The sequence below is a fragment of the Bombina bombina genome, chromosome 3 (assembly GCF_027579735.1).
Source record: "Bombina bombina isolate aBomBom1 chromosome 3, aBomBom1.pri, whole genome shotgun sequence".
Taxonomy (NCBI): domain Eukaryota; kingdom Metazoa; phylum Chordata; class Amphibia; order Anura; family Bombinatoridae; genus Bombina; species Bombina bombina.
This window is the reverse complement of record NC_069501.1, coordinates 260,243,254-260,256,527: the sequence shown is the minus strand read 5'-3', so window position 1 is coordinate 260,256,527 and position 13,274 is coordinate 260,243,254. Positions and strand designations below refer to the sequence as shown.

At 40.7% G+C, this 13,274-nt stretch overlaps 1 protein-coding gene across 1 annotated transcript in view; it reads right to left on the bottom strand.

Annotated features, from left to right (window-relative positions):
- PAFAH1B1 (platelet activating factor acetylhydrolase 1b regulatory subunit 1) overlaps positions 1-13,274 on the bottom strand; it is a gene marked incomplete in the record, with an annotated part of 508,857 nt that overhangs the window by 27,801 nt on the left and 467,782 nt on the right. Inside the window, 1 exon segment of the mRNA XM_053706276.1 lies at positions 12,459-12,615. Coding sequence (XP_053562251.1) covers positions 12,459-12,615 — 157 coding nt within the window.

Below are 13,274 nucleotides of genomic sequence, written 5' to 3'. Positions count from 1 at the left end.
CAAAGGGTGCAGTGGTGACTGGAGTATAATTTAAAAATTTAGACCTGCCATAAAAACAGGGCGGGCCGTGGGCTGACCACACTACAGGAGAAAGGAATTTATAAGGTAAGCAAAAAATATGTTTTGTCCGGTTAAGTGTGGTCAGTCCACGGGTCATCATTACTTCTGGGATACCAATACCAAAGCTAAAGTACACGGATGACGGGAGGGACAGGCAGGCTCTTTATACGGAAGGAACCACTGCCTGAAGAACCTTTCTCCCAAAAACAGCCCCCGAAGAAGCAAAAAAGTGTCAAATTTGTAAAATTTGGAAAAAGTATGAAGAGAAGACCAAGTTGCAGCCTTGCAAATCTGTTCAACAGAAGCCTCATTCTTAAAGGCCCAAGTGGAAGCCACAGCTCTAGTAGAATGAGCTGTAATTCTTTCAGGAGGCTGCTGTCCAGCAGTCTCATAAGCTAAACGTATTATGCTACGAAGCCAAAAAGAGAGAGGTAGCAGAAGCTTTTTGACCTCTCCTCTGACCAGAATAAACGACAAACAGGGAAGACGTTTGTCGAAAATCCTTAGTTGCCTGTAGATAAAATTTCAGGGCACGGACTACATCTAGATTGTGTAGAAGACGTTCCTTCTTCGAAGAAGGATTAGGACACAAAGATGGAACAACAATCTCCTGATTGATATTCCTGTTAGTGACCACCTTAGGTAAGAACCCAGGTTTAGTACGCAGAACTACCTTGTCTGAATGAAAAATCAGATAAGGAGAATCACAATGTAAGGCAGATAACTCAGAGACTCTTCGAGCCGAGGAAATAGCCATTAAAAACAGAACTTTCCAAGATAACAATTTGATATCAATGGAATGAAGGGGTTCAAACGGAACACCCTGTAAAACATTAAGAACTAAGTTCAAACTCCATGGTGGAGCAACAGTTTTAAACAGGCTTAATCCTGGCCAAAGCCTGACAAAAAGCCTGAACGTCTGGAACCTCTGACAGACGTTTGTGTAAAAGAATGGACAGAGCTGAAATCTGTCCCTTTAAGGAACTAGCGGATAAACCCTTTTCTAAACCTTCTTGTAGAAAAGACAATATCCTAGGAATCCTAACCTTACTCCATGAGTAACTCTTGGATTCGCACCAATATAAGTATTTACGCCATATTTTATGGTAAATCTTTCTGGTAACAGGCTTCCTAGCCCGTATTAAGGTATCAATTACTGACTCAGAAAAACCACGTTTTGATAAAATCAAGCGTTCAATTTCCAAGCAGTCAGCTTCAGAGAAATTAGATTTTGATGTTTGAAGGGACCCTGGATCAGAAGGTCCTGTCTCAGAGGCAGAGACCAAGGTGGACAGGATGACATGTCCACTAGATCTGCATACCAAGTCCTGCGTGGCCACGCAGGCGCTATTAGAATCACCGATGCTCTCTCCTGTTTGATTCTGGCAATCAATCGAGGAAGCATCGGGAAGGGTGGAAACACATAAGCCATCCCGAAGGTCCAAGGTGCTGTCAAGGCATCTATCAGGACCGCTCCCGGATCCCTGGATCTGGACCCGTAACAAGGAAGCTTGGCGTTCTGTCGAGACGCCATGAGATCTATCTCTGGTTTGCCCCAACGTCGAAGTATTTGGGCAAAGACCTCCCGGATGAAGTTCCCACTCCCCCGGATGAAAAGTCTGACGACTTAGGAAATCCGCCTCCAGTTCTCCACTCCCGGGATGTGGATTGCTGACAGGTGGCAAGAGTGAGACTCTGCCCAGTGAATTATCTTTGATACTTCCATCATCGCTAGGAGCTTCTTGTCCCCTCCTTGATGGTTGATGTAAGCTTACAGTCGTGATGTTGTCCGACTGAAACCTGATGAACCCCCGAGTTGTTAACTGGGGCCAAGCCAGAAGGGCATTGAGAACTGCTCTCAATTCCAGAATGTTTATTGGCAGGAGACTCTCCTCCTGAGTCCATGATCCCTGAGCCTTCAGAGAATTCCAGACAGCGCCCCAACCTAGTAGGCTGGCGTCTGTTGTTACGATTGTCCAATCTGGCCTGCTGAATGGCATCCCCCTGGACAGATGTGGCCGAGAAAGCCACCATAGAAGAGAATTTCTGGTCTCTTGATCCAGATTCAGAGTAGGGGACAAATCTGAGTAATCCCCATTCCACTGACTTAGCATGCACAATTGCAGCGGTCTGAGATGTAGGCGTGCAAAGGGAACTATGTCCATTGCCGCTACCATTAAGCCGATCACCTCCATGCATTGAGCCACTGACGGGTGTTGAATGGAATGAAGGACACGGCATGCATTTTGAAGCTTTGTTAACCTGTCTTCTGTCAGGTAGATCTTCATTTCTACAGAATCTATAAGAGTCCCTAAGAAGGGAACTCTTGTGAGTGGAAAGAGAGAACTCTTCTTTTCGTTCACCTTCCATCCATGCGACCTTAGAAATGCCAGTACTAACTCCGTATGAGACTTGGCAGTTTGAAAGCTTGAAGCTTGTATCAGAATGTCGTCTAGGTACGGAGCTACCGAAATTCCTCGCGGTCTTAGTACCGCCAGAAGAGCACCCAGAACCTTTGTGAAGATTCTTGGAGCCGTAGCCAATCCGAATGGAAGAGCTACAAACTGGTAATGCCTGTCTAGGAAGGCAAACCTTAGATACCGGTAATGATCTTTGTGAATCGGTATGTGAAGGTAAGCATCCTTTAAATCCACTGTGGTCATGTACTGACCCTTTTGAATCATGGGTAGGATTGTCCGAATAGTTTCCATTTTGAACGATGGAACTCTTAGGAATTTGTTTAGGATCTTTAAATCCAAGATTGGCCTGAAGGTTCCCTCTTTTTTGGGAACCACAAACAGATTTGAGTAAAACCCCTGTCCATGTTCCGACCGCGGAACCGGATGGATCACTCCCATTAGTAAAAGATCTTGTACACAGCGTAGAAACGCCTCTTTCTTTATTTGGTTTGTTGACAACCTTGACAGATGAAATCTCCCTTTTGGGGGAGAGGATTTGAAGTCCAGAAGATATCCCTGAGATATGATCTCTAACGCCCAGGGATCCTGGACATCTCTTGCCCAAGCCTGGGCGAAGAGAGAAAGTCTACCCCCCACTAGATCCGTTCCCGGATCGGGGGCCCTCGATTCATGCTGTCTTAGGGGCAGCAGCAGGTTTTCTGGCCTGCTTGCCCTTGTTCCAGGACTGGTTAGGTCTCCAGCCTTGTCTGTAGCGAGCAACAGCTCCTTCCTGTTTTGGAGCAGAGGAAGTTGATGCTGCTCCTGCCTTGAAATTACGAAAGGAACGAAAATTAGACTGTCTAGCCTTAGGTTTGGCTCTGTCTTGAGGCAGGGCATGGCCTTTACCTCCTGTAATGTCAGCGATAATTTCTTTCAAACCGGGCCCGAATAAGGTCTGCCCTTTGAAAGGTATGTTAAGTAATTTAGATTTAGAAGTAATGTCAGCTGACCAGGATTTTAGCCACAGTGCTCTGCGTGCCTGAATGGCGAATCCGGAATTCTTAGCCGTAAGTTTTGTTAAATGTACTACGGCATCTGAAACAAATGAATTAGCTAGCTTAAGTGTTTTAAGCTTGCTTGAAATCTCATCTATAGTTATTGAGTCAAGAGTCTCTTCCAGGGACTCGGACCAAAAAGCGGCCGCGGCCGAGACAGACGCAATACATGCAAGGGGTTGCAATATAAAACCTTGTTGAACAAACATTTTCTTAAGGTAACCCTCTAATTTTTTATCCATTGGATCTGAAAAGGCACAGCTATCCTCCACCGGGATAGTGGTACGCTTAGCCAGAGTAGAAACCGCTCCCTCCACCTTAGGGACCGTCTGCCATAAGTCCCGTGTGGTGGCGTCTTTTGGAAACATTTTTCTAAACACAGGAGGGGGGGAAAAGGGTACACCGGGCCTATCCCACTCCTTAGTAATTATCTCTGTAAGCCTCTTAGGTATAGGAAATACGTCAGTACTCAGCCGGTACCGCATAGTATCTATCCAGCCTACATAATTTCTCTGGGATTGCAACGGTGTTACAATCATTCAGAGCTGCTAATACCTCCCCTAACAGTACACGGAGGTTTTCGAGTTTAAACTTAAAATTAGAAATGTCTGAATCCATTCTATTGGGATCAGAACCGTCACCTGCAGATTGAAGCTCTCCGTCCTCATGTTCTGCATACTGTGACGCAGTATCAGACATGGCCCTATTATTAACAGCGCACTCTGTTCTCACCCCAGAGTGATCACGCTTACCTCTAAGTTCTGGTAATTTAGACAAAACTTCAGTCATAACATTAGCCATATCCTGTAATGTGATTTGTAATGGCCGCCCTGATGTACTCGGCGCTACAATATCACGCACCTCCCGAGCGGGAGATGCAGGTACTGACACGTGAGGCGAGTTAGTCGGCATAACTCTCCCCTCGTTGTTTGGTGAATGATGTTCAATTTGTACAGATTGACTTTTATTTAAAGTAGCATCAATGCAATTAGTACATACATTTCTATTGGGCTCCACTTTGGCTTTAGCACATATAGCACAGAGATATTCCTCTGAGTCAGACATGTTTAACACACTAGCAATTAAACTAGCAACTTGGAAATACTTTTCAAAGCAATTTACAAATATGAAAAACGTACTGTGCCTTTAAGAAGCACAGAAAAAAAGTTATGACAGTTGAGTAATAATAAACCGGAGAAACTATAACATCAAATTCTTTCCGGTAAAACACAATTTTAGCAAAGGATTGCCCCCATTAGCAATGGATAACTAACCCTGAATAGCAGAAAAAATGTACAGAATATAAACTTTTTTTATCACAGTCAAAGCACAATCTCACAGGTCTGCTGTGAGTGATTACCTCCCTCAAACTAACTTTTGAAGACCCCTGAGGAGCTCTGTAGAGACGAACCGGATCATGCAGGGAAGAAAACAGACTTGTGACTGAATTTTCTGATGCGTAGCAAAAGCGCCAAAATAGGCCCCTCCCCCTCACACACAACAGTGAGGGAGATTAGTAAACTGTCTTAAATTAAATAAAACGACCGCCAAGTGGAAAAAAACAGTGCCCAAAACAATTTTTCACCCAGTACCTCAGATAATTAAACGATTTAACATGCCAGCAAAAACATCAAATAAATGAAATGTCATTAGAAAGCCTGTTGCTAGTTGTTCCCACTGCAAGTTAGGCTAAAGTCTTATGCATACAGTATTATCCCAGTGAAGTGCCATTCCCCAGAATACTGAAGTGTAAATATACATACATGACAGCCTGATACCAGTTGCTACTACTGCATTTAAGGCTGAGCTTACATTATATCGGTATGGCAGTATTTTCTCAGTCAATTCCATTCTCAGAAAATAATATGCTGCTACATACCTCTTTGCAGGTTAACCTGCCCGCTGTCCCCTGATCTGAAGTTTACCTCACTCCTCAGATGGCCGAGAACAGCAAGATGATCTTAACTACGCCGGCTAAAATCATACAAAAACTCAGGTAGATTCTTCTTCAAATTCTACCTGAGAAGGAACAACACACTCCGGTGCTGTTTTAAAATAACAAACTTTTGATTGAAGGTATAAAACTAAGTATAATCACCACAGTCCTCTCACACATCCTATCTATTAGTTGGGTGCAAGAGAATGACTGGGTGTGACGTAGAGGGGAGGAGCTATATAGCAGCTCTGCTGGGTGATCCTCTTGCACTTCCTGTTGGGGAGGAGTTAATATCCCAGAAGTAATGATGACCCGTGGACTGACCACACTTAACAGGAGAAAAGCAACTGTTCACAGTCTTGAACAACCTTAAAGGGACACTGAACGCACATTTTTTATTTCAAAATTCAGATAGAGCATGAAATTTTAAGCAACTTTCTAATTTACTCCTATTATCAAATTTTCTTCATTCTCTTGGTATCTTTAGTTGAAATGCAAGAATGTAAGTTTAGATGCTGGCCCATTTTTGGTGAACAACCTGGGTTGTCCTTGCTGATAGGTGGATAAATTTATCCACCAATAAAAAAGTGCTATCCAGAGGTCTGAACCAAAAACATAATTTATGCTTACCTGATAAATTTATTTCTCTTGTAGTGTGTTCAGTCCATTCTCTTGCAACTTCCTGTTGGGAAGGAGAATATATCCCATAAGTAATGGATGACCCGTGGACTGAACACACTTAACAAGAGAAAAAAGCTTAGATGCCTTCTTTTTCAAACAAAGATAACAAGAGAACGAAGAAAAAACATAATTTATGTAAGAACTTACCTGATAAATTCATTTCTTTCATATTAACAAGAGTCCATGAGCTAGTGACGTATGGGATATACATTCCTACCAGGAGGGGCAAAGTTTCCCAAACCTTAAAATGCCTATAAATACACCCCTCACCACACCCACAAATCAGTTTAACGAATAGCCAAGAAGTGGGGTGATAAGAAAAAAAGTGCGAAGCATATAAAATAAGGAATTGGAATAATTGTGCTTTATACAAAAAAATCATAACCACCACAAAAAAGGGTGGGCCTCATGGACTCTTGTTAATATGAAAGAAATGAATTTATCAGGTAAGTTCTTACATAAATTATGTTTTCTTTCATGTAATTAACAAGAGTCCATGAGCTAGTGACGTATGGGATAATGACTACCCAAGATGTGGATCTTTCCACACAAGAGTCACTAGAGAGGGAGGGAAAAAATAAAGACAGCCAATTCCTGCTGAAAATAATCCACACCCAAAATAAAGTTTAACAAAAAACATAAGCAGAAGATTCAAACTGAAACCGCTGCCTGAAGAACTTTTCTACCAAAAACTGCTTCAGAAGAAGAAAATACATCAAAATGGTAGAATTTAGTAAAAGTATGCAAAGAGGACCAAGTTGCTGCTTTGCAGATCTGGTCAACCGAAGCTTCATTCCTAAACGCCCAGGAAGTAGATACTGACCTAGTAGAATGAGCTGTAATTCTCTGAGGCGGAATTTTACCCGACTCAACATAGGCAAGATGAATTAAAGATTTCAACCAAGATGCCAAAGAAATGGCAGAAGCTTTCTGGCCTTTCCTAGAACCGGAAAAGATAACAAATAGACTAGAAGTCTTTCGGAAAGATTTCGTAGCTTCAACATAATATTTCAAAGCTCTAACAACATCCAAAGAATGCAACGATTTCTCCTTAGAATTCTTAGGATTAGGACATAATGAAGGAACCACAATTTCTCTACTAATGTTGTTGGAATTCACAACTTTAGGTAAAAATTCAAAAGAAGTTCGCAACACCGCCTTATCCTGATGAAAAATCAGAAAAGGAGACTCACAAGAAAGAGCAGATAATTCAGAAACTCTTCTAGCAGAAGAGATGGCCAAAAGGAACAAAACTTTCCAAGAAAGTAATTTAATGTCCAATGAATGCATAGGTTCAAACGGAGGAGCTTGAAGAGCTCCCAGAACCAAATTCAAACTCCAAGGAGGAGAAATTGACTTAATGACAGGTTTTATACGAACCAAAGCTTGTACAAAACAATGAATATCAGGAAGAATAGCAATCTTTCTGTGAAAAAGAACAGAAAGAGCGGAGATTTGTCCTTTCAAAGAACTTGCGGACAAACCCTTATCTAAACCATCCTGAAGAAACTGTAAAATTCTCGGTATTCTAAAAGAATGCCAAGAAAAATGATGAGAAAGACACCAAGAAATATAAGTCTTCCAGACTCTATAATATATCTCTCGAGATACAGATTTACGAGCCTGTAACATAGTATTAATCACGAGTCAGAGAAACCTCTTTGACCAAGAATTAAGCGTTCAATCTCCATACCTTTAAATTTAAGGATTTCAGATCCGGATGGAAAAAAGGACCTTGTGACAGAAGGTCTGGTCTTAACGGAAGAGTCCATGGTTGGCAAGATGCCATCCGGACAAGATCCGCATACCAAAACCTGTGAGGCCATGCCGGAGCTATTAGCAGAACAAACGAGCATTCCCTCAGAATCTTGGAGATTACTCTTGGAAGAAGAACTAGAGGCGGAAAGATATAGGCAGGATGATACTTCCAAGGAAGTGATAATGCATCCACTGCCTCCGCCTGAGGATCCCGGGATCTGGACAGATACCTGGGAAGTTTCTTGTTTAGATGAGAGGCCATCAGATCTATCTCTGGGAGCCCCCACATTTGAACAATCTGAAGAAATACCTCTGGGTGAAGAGACCATTCGCCCGGATGCAACGTTTGGCGACTGAGATAATCCGCTTCCCAATTGTCTACACCTGGGATATGAACCGCAGAGATTAGACAGGAGCTGGATTCCGCCCAAACCAAAATTCGAGATACTTCTTTCATAGCCAGAGGACTGTGAGTCCCTCCTTGATGATTGATGTATGCCACAGTTGTGACATTGTCTGTCTGAAAACAAATGAACGATTCTCTCTTCAGAAGAGGCCAAAACTGAAGAGCTCTGAAAACTGCACGGAGTTCCAAGATATTGATCGGTAATCTCACCTCCTGAGATTCCCAAACTCCTTGTGCCGTCAGAGATCCCCACACAGCTCCCCAACCTGTGAGACTTGCATCTGTTGAAATTACAGTCCAGGTCGGAAGAACAAAAGAAGCCCCCTGAATTAAACGAAGGTGATCTGTCCACCACGTTAGAGAGTGTCGAACAATCGGTTTTAAAGATATTAATTGATATATCTTCGTGTAATCCCTGCACCATTGGTTCAGCATACAGAGCTGAAGAGGTCGCATGTGAAAACGAGCAAAGGGGATCGCGTCCGATGCAGCAGTCATAAGACCTAGAATTTCCATGCATAAGGCTACCGAAGGGAATGATTGAGACTGAAGGTTTCGACAAGCTGTAATCAATTTTAGACGTCTCTTGTCTGTTAAAGACAGAGTCATGGACACTGAATCTATCTGGAAACCCAGAAAGGTTACCCTTGTTTGAGGAATCAAAGAACTTTTTGGTAAATTGATCCTCCAACCATGATCTTGAAGAAACAACACAAGTCGATTCGTATGAGACTCTGCTAAATGTAAAGACTGAGCAAGTACCAAGATATCGTCCAAATAAGGAAATACCACAATACCCTGTTCTCTGATTACAGACAGAAGGGCACCGAGAATCTTTGTGAAAATTCTTGGAGCTGTAGCAAGGCCAAACGGTAGAGCCACAAATTGGTAATGCTTGTCTAGAAAAGAGAATCTCAGGAACTGATAATGATCTGGATGAATCGGAATATGCAGATATGCATCCTGTAAATCTATTGTGGACATATAATTCCCTTGCTGAACAAAAGGCAATATAGTCCTTACAGTTACCATCTTGAACGTTGGTATCCTTACATAACGATTCAATAATTTTAGATCCAGAACTGGTCTGAAGGAATTCTCCTTCTTTGGTACAATGAAGAGATTTGAATAAAACCCCATCCCCTGTTCCGGAACTGGAACTGGCATAATTACTCCAGCCAACTCTAGATCTGAAACACAATTCAGAAATGCTTGAGCTTTCACTGGATTTACTGGGACATGGGAAAGAAAAAATCTCTTTGCAGGAGGTCTCATCTTGAAACCAATTCTGTACCCTTCTGAAACAATGTTCTGAATCCAAAGATTGTGAACAGAATTGATCCAAATTTCTTTGAAAAAACGTAACCTGCCCCCTACCAGCTGAACTGGAATGAGGGCCGTACCTTCATGTGAACTTAGAAGCAGGCTTTGCCTTTCTAGCAGGCTTGGATTTATTCCAGACTGGAGATGGTTTCCAAACTGAAACTGCTCCTGAGGACGAAGGATCAGGCTTTTGTTCTTTGTTGAAACGAAAGGAACGAAAACGATTGTTAGCCCTGTTTTTACCTTTAGACTTTTTATCCTGTGGTAAAAAAGTTCCTTTCCCACCAGTAACAGTTGAAATAATAGAATCCAACTGAGAACCAAATAATTTGTTTCCCTGGAAAGAAATGGAAAGTAGAGTTGATTTAGACCATATCAGCATTCCAGGTCTTAAGCCATAAAGCTCTTCTGGCTAAGATAGCCAGAGACATAAACCTAACATCAACTCTAATAATATCAAAAATGGCATCACAGATGAAATTATTAGCATGCTGGAGAAGAATAATAATATCATGAGAATCACGATTTGTTACTTGTTGCGCTAGAGTTTCCAACCAAAAAGTTGAAGCTGCAGCAACATCAGCCAATGATATAGCAGGTCTAAGAAGATTACCTGAACATAGATAAGCTTTTCTTAGAAAAGATTCAATTTTTCTATCTAAAGGATCCTTAAACGAGGTACCATCTGACGTAGGAATGGTAGTACGTTTAGCAAGGGTAGAAATAGCCCCATCAACTTTAGGGATTTTGTCCCAAAATTCTAACCTGTCAGGCGGAACAGGATATAATTGCTTAAAACGTTTAGAAGGAGTAAATGAATTACCCAATTTATCCCATTCCTTGGAAATTACTGCAGAAATAGCATTAGGAACAGGAAAGACTTCTGGAATAACCGCAGGAGCTTTAAAAACCTTATCCAAACGTATAGAATTAGTATCAAGAGGACTAGAATCCTCTATTTCTAAAGCAATTAGTACTTCTTTAAGTAAAGAGCGAATAAATTCCATCTTAAATAAATATGAAGATTTATCAGCATCAATCTCTGAGATAGAATCCTCTGAACCAGAAGAGTCCAAAGAATCAGAATGATGGTGTTCATTTAAAAATTCATCTGTAGAGAGAGAAGATTTAAAAGACTTTTTACGTTTACTAGAAGGAGAAATAACAGACAAAGCCTTCTTTATGGATTCAGAAACAAAATCTCTTATGTTATCAGGAACATTCTGCACCTTAGATGTTGAGGGAACTGCAACAGGCAATGGTACATCACTAAAGGAAATTTTATCTGCATTAATAAGTTTGACATGACATGCAATACAAATAACAGCTGGAGAAACAGATACCAAAAGTTTATAGCAGACTTAGCTTGGTAGCTCCAGTACTGTGCAGTGATTTTCCTGTAGTAACTTCTGACTCAGTTGCAACGTGGAACATCTTGCAATATGTAAAAGAAAAAAACAACATATAAAGCAAAATTGATCAAATTCCTTAAATGACAGTTTCAGGAATGGGAAAAAAATGCCAGTGAACAAGCTTCTAGCAACCAGAAGCAATAAATAATGAGACTTAAATAATGTGGAGACAAAAATGACGCCCATATTTTTTAGCGCCAAAAAAGACGCCCACATTATTTGGCGCCTAAATGCTTTTGGCGCCAAAAATGACGCCACATCCGGAACGCCGACATTTTTGACGCAAAATAACGTCAAAAAATGACGCAACTTCCGGCGACACGTATGACGCCGGAAACGGAAAAGAATTTTTGCGCCAAAAAAGTCCGCGCCAAGAATGACGCAATAAAATGAAGCATTTTCAGCCCCCGCGAGCCTAACAGCCCACAGGGAAAAAAGTCAAATTTTTGAGGTAAGAAAAAATATGATAATTCAATGCATAATCCCAAATATGAAACTGACTGTCTGGAAATAAGGAAAGTTGAACATTCTGAGTCAAGGCAAATAAATGTTTGAATACATATATTTAGAACTTTATAAATAAAGTGCCCAACCATAGCTTAGAGTGTCACAGAAAATAAGACTTACTTACCCCAGGACACTCATCTACATGTTTGTAGAAAGCCAAACCAGTACTGAAACGAGAATCAGTAGAGGAAATGGTAAATATAAGAGTATATCGTCGATCTGAAAAGGGAGGTAAGAGATGAATCTCTACGACCGATAACAGAGAACCTTATGAAATAGACCCCGTAGAAGGAGATCACTGCATTCAATAGGCAATACTCTCTTCACATCCCTCTGACATTCACTGCACGCTGAGAGGAAAACCGGGCTCCAACTTGCTGCGGAGCGCATATCAACGTAGAATCTAGCACAAACTTACTTCACCACCTCCCTTGGAGGCAAAGTTTGTAAAACTGATTTGTGGGTGTGGTGAGGGGTGTATTTATAGGCATTTTAAGGTTTGGGAAACTTTGCCCCTCCTGGTAGGAATGTATATCCCATACGTCACTAGCTCATGGACTCTTGTTAATTACATGAAAGAAATTGATAATATGAGTAAATTAGAAAGTTGCTTAAAATTGCTCTATGCTCTATCTAAAATATTTGGGTTCAGTGTCCCTTTAAGTGATCCTGAATTTCATCAACGGATGCTTCTTGGAAAATAAGTTAAATAAGTCCAATACCTCCAATTTTGAAACATCTTAAAAATGCTTTATTAATTTATTAGAATCTCTCATTATTTAGTCTATTTGTCAAATTATGCAGATGTGCTTGAGGAAGGAATGGATATACACAATGTTCAGCCTTATTTACTAAATAAATGCAATGTATTTTTCTAGTATATAATATATGTAAAAAAAAAAAAAAAAAAAAAATTCTTACCCAAAGAGGTAACAAAGTGTTCATGCGCATTTAGGGTTTTCATGCATCGTTTGTTCTTAAAGTCCCAAATGCGGAGGGTTTTATCATCTGCACAGCTCAGTATAAACTTTCCTCCTGGATGAAACAGAATACCACGTACCCAATTGTCATGGCCAACCTTTTAAGGGTAAAAAACAAAAAAACAAAAGATGAACAAAAAAAACAAAAAAAAACACAAAATACTTAAAAACCCAAATTTTAATTCAGATAGGGCTTGTGATTGTAAACAACCTTTCAATTTACTTCTTTTATCCAATTTGTTTTATTCTTTGCTATTCTTTGTTGAAACGGATACCTAGGTAGGCTCAGGAGCTACTGATTGGTTGCTGCACATATATACCATTACTGGCTAGCCCACTGCATTAACTAGCTCCCAGAGGTGCATTGCTGCTACTTTAACAAAAAATAGAAAAAAAGACAATGAAACAAAATAGATACTAGAAGTACAAGTATACCCTGCTTATACAGCGGGTTAGGGACCGAAGCCCCGCTGTAAATTGAAAACCGCCTTAAAGTGAAACGTTTTATTTTTACTTGCCAGTGTGTTTGAAAACATGTTTGAACATATATTAGGTGAGCAATAGCTCTAAACTTAGTTTAACACTAGCACAGTATTAAAAAAAAACTGTACCTGTAAAATAGTGACAATTACTGTAGTAAAATTTGCCAGACTACTACACTGAGACACAGATTGCACTGTAATGTTGTAAACACAGTGAACTGTGCATAACAAAATGGTGCCAGTCGCATTTCTCACAATGAGTACAGCGTGGTTTC